General features: G+C 34.8%; 1 protein-coding gene across 1 annotated transcript; it reads left to right on the top strand.

Annotated features, from left to right (window-relative positions):
* The first annotated feature begins 4,003 nt into the window (after positions 1 to 4,003).
* Positions 4,004 to 4,954, top strand: LOC131518178 (olfactory receptor 4F15-like). Its single transcript, XM_058740772.1, has one exon. It carries the CDS (start codon positions 4,019 to 4,021, stop codon positions 4,952 to 4,954), a length of 936 nt encoding a protein of 311 aa, XP_058596755.1. The 5' UTR covers positions 4,004 to 4,018.
* Positions 4,955 to 7,159: the final 2,205 nt, after the last annotated feature.

Below are 7,159 nucleotides of genomic sequence, written 5' to 3'. Positions count from 1 at the left end.
AGAATGACTGTACCACTTCATATCTCCCATGAGCTGAGAATGAGAAGCACTGCTTCCCCGAACCTATAGCAGCAACAGGTTTATCCATTCTGTTGAGAAATAAATACAAAACTGGAATCTACTTTCTGAACTTGGAGTAAATACAGAAAGACCTCTTCACCTGAAGTTTTCAAATTAATTCGTACCTATTTTCTTAAAATTCTGTAATTTTACTCGTACATTTAATCCTTCTAATCATCCAGAACTTCCATTGCTATAAAATGTACAATAAGATACTTTCTCTGCCCTTCTCCCGTGGCACTCTCTCTCTCTCAAAAAAATAAACATTAAAAAAATTGTTAAATGTATAACAAGATACTTACAACTTTATGTTTGCAATGTTGAGCTACATGTTTAACAACTATTGAATATTCTGAATTTATCTATTTTTATTTTAATTCCAGTGTAGTTAACATATAGTGTTATAGTAGATTGAATAACTCTTCATCACCTACATAATTGTGATGCCTTTTTTATCATATGTCAAATTCCCTTATTTGTATCACATTCTTAACTGTGTTTTATTTATCTGTTGACCTTTAGCCAAATTAATCACTGTTTAATTAGTATAGGTTTAGGACATATTCTAATATCTTTTATAGAAAGCATTCTCATTTTGTCCTCAATTCCCATTTCATTTCCTTTGGAAAATTTCCTGAGTTTTGAAACGGACGTTTGGATCACTTCGTAATGTTCCAAAAGATTTCCACTGGACTTTAAATGAGCGCTGCAGTTAGTGCACAAATTGGTCAGTGAGAATTGATATTTTTATTACTTGTCATCTTTCTTTCCCTCCATTTGCATGGTTTCATTTCCCTTATCATACAGGTTTCAAATATTTCAGAAAAAAATTTTTTTCAGTAGAATGCATACACTACACATTTAGTTCACTTATAATTGAAGTTTCTCTATTTAACAGGTTATTTTTGACATTGTATTTATTAAAATGATCTTATTAGGGGCACCTGGGTGGCTCAGTTGGTTAAGCATCCAACTTCACTCAGGTCATGATCTCATAGTTTGAGTTTTAGCCCCGAGTTGGGCTCTGTGCTGACAGCTCGGAGCCCGGAGCCTGCTTCACATTCTGTCTCCCTTTCTCTCTGCCCCTTACCCACTCATGCTCTGTCTCTCTCTCTTTCAAAAATAAATAAATATTTAAAAATTTAAAAAATAAGATGATCTTACTAAATTTAATATTTCTTAATATTTGTCTTAAGTTTTTGAGGTCGACAACTGTGTGATTTGTTAACTAATATATTTTGCAACAGTCCCTTCAGTAGTATTACTTGATTTAATCTTCTTGTCCATAGCATATGATTGAAACAGTGCTGCAGGCTTCCTTCTTTATGTTATTGATTTTGATATTTCACCTATAACCAGATTTTGACTGCTGGTTTAAAAATTCTATTAAAACAATCATGTTAAAAATATTTCTTAATATTTCCTATTTTACTAAGAGATGTTATCAAGAATCAATTTTGAGGGGCACCTGGGTGGCTCAGTGGGTTAAGTGTCTGACTTTGGCTCAGGTCATGACCTCACAGTTTGTGAGTTCGAGCCCCATATCTGGCTCTCTGCTGACAGCTCAGAGGCTGGAGCCTCCTTCAGATTCTGTGTCTCCCTCTCTCTATGCCCTTCCCCTGTTAGTGCTCACTCGCTCTCTCAAAAATAATAAACATTAAAATAAATTTAAAAAAAAGAATCAGTTTTGAAACTTATCCAGTGACTGTTTAGTACATTCATTCCTTAAAATTTTCATGGAAACAGCTTCTGAAACCAAATATTACTCATCTCTTCTCAGCATATTATGTGATGTGCTGTGAGATTTCAAGAATTTTCTCTTGATAAACCTACCAGAGGCTTTAAGTAGGAAAGTCACATGATCAAACTTGACTTTTGACAGACATATCTCAAATCAGACTATAGAATCAACTGGACTTGAGGAAGAATGGAGCAGAGAGATCTTTTCAACTGTCAAGATGATAAAATACATAGACCAAAGGCAAAAAAAAAAAAAAAATGACGATAGAATGAAGAGAAGAGAAATGAAGAAATATTCACCAATAAAAATTCTGCAACTAGAGGTGGAAAGGGAAATACAAACAAGAGTGCCACACAGGTGTCTGTATTGGGCATCTGGGAAAATGGTAATGATATTTATTAAAACAATGGTGTGGAATATGAGTTCAGTTTTGGCTTGATAACTTGAAGGTGGAAGTCAGACTTCATTTGTGTGTATCGTATACAGCTATGAATATATTGCTCTGGAGTGCAGTGATAAACCTACAGATATAAAAGTGAACATGTAGGTACTAAAAAGCAGAAGGAGGGAGATCATTCATGGCTTTGGTTAAGTGACTATTCATGCATTTTGGGTTCCAGGTCCTTTCTAACTTTTTACTCTTACTTTTAGCACATGAGCTTTCAAATGCCAGGGTTACTTCACTTTTAGCCATAACATTAGCATCAAATTCAGGAAAATATGGATCAGGAAAATCCGTTTGCACATGAAGATTTGTCCTTTTTATTTGGGAAAGAAAACTCTCCACAGATGACATTGATTTTCACTTCAATGAACCATTCTGGGCTACACAATCCATCTTAACATCTCAAGGAAAATGAGATTATAGTAACTGGTTTAGAAAAATCATATAACAAACTTTCAAGTGGGATAGGCCTACACCCTCCTAATTTGAATGATTTTAGCTCACTACCTGAACAAATGGAATTTCTATTGGCAAAAAGTTGGAAGGGAAATGACTTTAAAGAAGACAAGAAGCCAAGGTCAGAAGGAGTTGCAGAAACGAGGAAGGGCATGATAAACAGTATCAAATCCTGCGGTAAGATCAAGGTAAATAATGATTGAAAAGAAAGTGTTATGTGACATATCCAGGATCCAAAGCTTCTTCCTAACAAGGAAGAGAACTGTGGACACTAATTTTAGCTTATGAATGAAAATAAGTTTGGACCAGCTTGCCAATGAAGAGTTGGAGAGGAAAAAAAATTAGAAAAGAACACAAGATATAAAGATTTGACTTTTTCAAAAGAGAGTTCACTATCCTAATAAGTCATAATGCTTAATGTTCTCTTAGTTACAGGTCAAGGAAAATTAAAGAGGAAGAAAATTAATTGATGGGTCTTGCATAAGACCCAGGATATAATTGAAGGGGCCGTCCTTGAATGTCATACTGCCATGGTTTAGATCAGGAATTCTGGTATCCTGCAAGCATAGATACAAATTCTGGCTCTGACAATTAATCCTTCTGGGACTCAGTTTCTACACTAGTAAAATGAATCTAATAAAACAGTGATTATATTATAGAATTTTATAAAGTTACAATGATGTACTGAGTACAGTGGCTTGCATGGAGGAATCACTTAATATGTTTTATCTGTTAATATTATCTTTGCTTAACAAACATTTCCTTACTTGCTAATGGTATTTTTTCTCTCATACCCAATATTTTATTTGATATAGAGGTCCATGCATGCACCATGAAAATAATGTGTCTTGAACAAAGCATTTCAATTTGGACACCTGACTTGCATGATAAATTGTACCAAAAAAACCCCACAGATGAGGTGAAGCAAGGTGAAACTTATTAAACAGTTTCAGCTTGATGATCTCTATTTGAACAGTGAGGTAAAATATCTAGCTGACAAGAATTTGCTAGTATGAAAGCAATGTGAAGGTGACAGAAATGTTTGAGATTTTTCGGTTGTGGAAATACCTAGTTAAGTGGTCAGGGGAAAAGTCTTGAAATCTCTAACAGGAAAACAAAATGCCTGATAATGGAATAAGAAGGGAAAAATAGTAATTCTGTTTTCTTTGTATTTCTTTTCCAATTAAATTATTTCTAACTCTAGGATATGAATAAACTAGTAGGATAAATAGGAAACTACATTTGTACCACTGATTCTCACTTTTCTTCATGTTTTATCCTCAGGCGATTTGAAATCACCTCTTCTGTCCAAGTCAATGAATGGACTAAATGAATCTGTTGTTTCTGAGTTTATGTTGTTGGGACTCGCTAGTTCTTGGGAAACTAAAGTTTTTCTCATGTTGATATTTTCCTTGATTTATTTGGGGATCATCCTGGGAAATCTTTTCATTGTCTTTTTGGTAATTTTGGATTCTCATTTACATTCTCCTATGTACTTCCTGCTGGCCAACCTATCCCTCATTGATGTGGGGCTTTCCTCTACCACAGTTCCAAAGATGATTACAGACCTTCTAAATGAGTATAAGATAATTTCTTTCCAAAGTTGTATGACACAGATATGCTTCATCCACATCATGGGAGGAGTGGAGATGGTGTTACTCATCGCCATGGCATTTGACAGGTACACAGCAATCTGTAAGCCTCTTCACTACTTGAATATCATGAACCCTAAAATATGTATTTCTTTTGTAATTGCTGGCTGGGTCATTGGGGTGATCCATGCTATGTCCCAGTTTGCTTTCATTATAAACTTGCCCTTTTGCGGTCCTAATAAAGTAGACAGCTTTTACTGTGACTTTCCCAGGATCATAAAACTTGCATGCACAGATGGAGCCAAGTTTGAGTTTATTATTGCTGCCAACAGTGGCTTCATGAGCATGGGCACCTTCTTCCTGCTAATCCTTTCCTATATCTTCATTTTGGTCACTGTCTGGAAACGTTCTTCAGGAGACTTATCCAAAGCATTTGTCACTCTGTCAGCTCACATCACTGTGGTGGTTCTATTTTTCACTCCATGCATGTTTCTCTATGTATGGCCTTTCCCCACGTCATCAATTGATAAATACCTATTCATTGTTGACTTTGCTATCACCCCTGTCTTGAATCCTGCCATCTATACATTACGGAACAAAGACATAAAGATATCAATAAAAAGATTGAGCAAATGGGGACATTATGTCAAATTCTGCTGACTCAATCTGGCTTTGGAGCTCTAAAACTATACATCCATCAACCTATTGGATATTTTCACTTAGGTTTCTGATACTTGCCACATCTGGAGCTGGACATAACATCTATGTCACTGAATAGATTTCTACTACTTCTGTAAAGCATTTACTCATCACCCTTACTACCATGGGAATTGTGAATCCACTATGATATGGGTTATTTTATCAGACAGCATTACTATCTACTAAATATTTATAATTGAAATTATGATCATTTTACAATAGAAAGATATAATTACATCTCTTCTGCTTCCCACGGGTTTGCAAATGAACTGCCAACTAGCTCTGGAGAATGTTAGGAATCATTATATCAAATATATGTGAGACTAGTAATTCTACGTAGTTTACTCAGTTTGTACTCCTTGAGAAGATCCAAAGTCAAAATTTGATTATAATTTATTTGAAAGCTGATTTTTGGAAACAACATCATTAATGAATTGGAAAGTGAGACGGAGACATGAAGGATGTTTATGTTGATAAATGTAATGGATTCGAGCCTATCATGGTCCTCTGGGGGACTCTATAAACTGTGGCTTAGAAATGTCCTAATTTAAGGTAAAGGAAGCTAGAGTACTTTTTAATTTTTATAGAGTGCATTAACTTCTTGGTATGTCCACTCTTCCCCACATATAATACTGTGCATTATAGGAATATGTCAGGTAGACTTTCAGATGCTGGCAGTAGAGAACCACCTCCATGTTTGGTAACAAAAGCCAAGGTATATCCCACTTTTCAAAGATACTTGATCTGTACTAAACATCACTTCATCCTGCTATAGATTTTTAAAGCAGCAACTGGATAAGATAATTCTGGGTTGAAAAATCACTATTTTAAAAGTCATTATGGATTTTCACTCAGCTCATGCTTATTGACCTCATGTTATTTGGTCTCTACTAAGGCCTAGCAACTAGCCAGAAATGTTTGTTTTCTTTTTTTTCTTTCTTTCTTTCTTTCTTTCTTTCTTTCTTTCTTTCTTTCTTTCTTTCCTTTCCTTTCCTTTCCTTTCCTTTTCTTTTTCTTTATTTATTTTCCTTTCTTTTTTGTTTTTAAATTATTTTATTGAATTATAGTTAATATACAGTGTTATATTAGTTTCAGGTGTACAATACGATTGAACATTTCTGTGCATTACTCAGTGCTTATCACTACAAAGTAGCTACCATCTGTCAGCAAATAATATTACTACCATCTTATTTACTATATTCCTGATGCTGTGCTTTTCATTTCTGTGACTTATTTATTTTATAACTGAGTTTGTACCTCTTAATCCTCTTTATTTATTTCACCTATTCTCCCACTAACCTCCTCTCTGGCAACTATAACTTTATACTCTGTATTTAAGAGGTTTTTTTTTTTTAATCTCTCTTTTTTCTTTGCTCATTTATTTCTTAAATTCCACATATGTTTTTCCTTCTCTGACTTATTTAATCTAGCATTGTACTCTCTAGGTCCATCCATGTTGTTGCAAATGGGAACATCTTATTCCTTTTATGACTGATTAATATTCCATTGTGTATACATACCATATATTTATCCATTCATCTATTGATGGACATGGGTTGCTTCCATATCTTGGCTATTATAAATAATGTAACAAGAAAAGGGGAGCATGTATATTTTCAAATTAGTGTTGCATAAATGTTTTCTGATTATAAGAAAGCTAAAGAGGACGGAAGAATATTTTAAATCATAAAGATCTGTACTAAGATCACCCATACGGGCTAACAAATTCTCCATGTAGTATCCATATGTGACTCAGTAATTTCAAATATCACTGTTTCTACCCTAGACCACTGGCCTCCTAGAAATTATCCCAAAGGGACAGGTCCATGAATTGGGGGAAAATATATTTCCCACTCTCTGGCATACATGTGACTTACAAAAGTGTCTATAACTTTGCCACTTCCTTCTCATCTGGTCCAACAGCATTATATCATTACTGTAATGGACGTGGATTATGTCCTCTGGAATAGAAAACTAGAGAGTTGATAAAGCCCTGAGACGGAATAGTGAATGTATGTTGCTGTATCTGCCAGAAGAAAAAAATGCTTCTGAAAATTTTTGCTAATAACCCCCCCCCAGGGAAGACGGTAGAGTAGGAGGACCCTAAACTCACCTTGTCCCATGGATACAATTAGATAACACTTACATAAGAGTAAACAACCCAGA

Source organism: Neofelis nebulosa, chromosome 7 (genome assembly GCF_028018385.1).
Source record: "Neofelis nebulosa isolate mNeoNeb1 chromosome 7, mNeoNeb1.pri, whole genome shotgun sequence".
NCBI lineage: Eukaryota > Metazoa > Chordata > Mammalia > Carnivora > Felidae > Neofelis > Neofelis nebulosa.
Note: the sequence above shows the minus strand (reverse complement) of the source record. Positions and strands in the feature narration are given on the sequence as shown.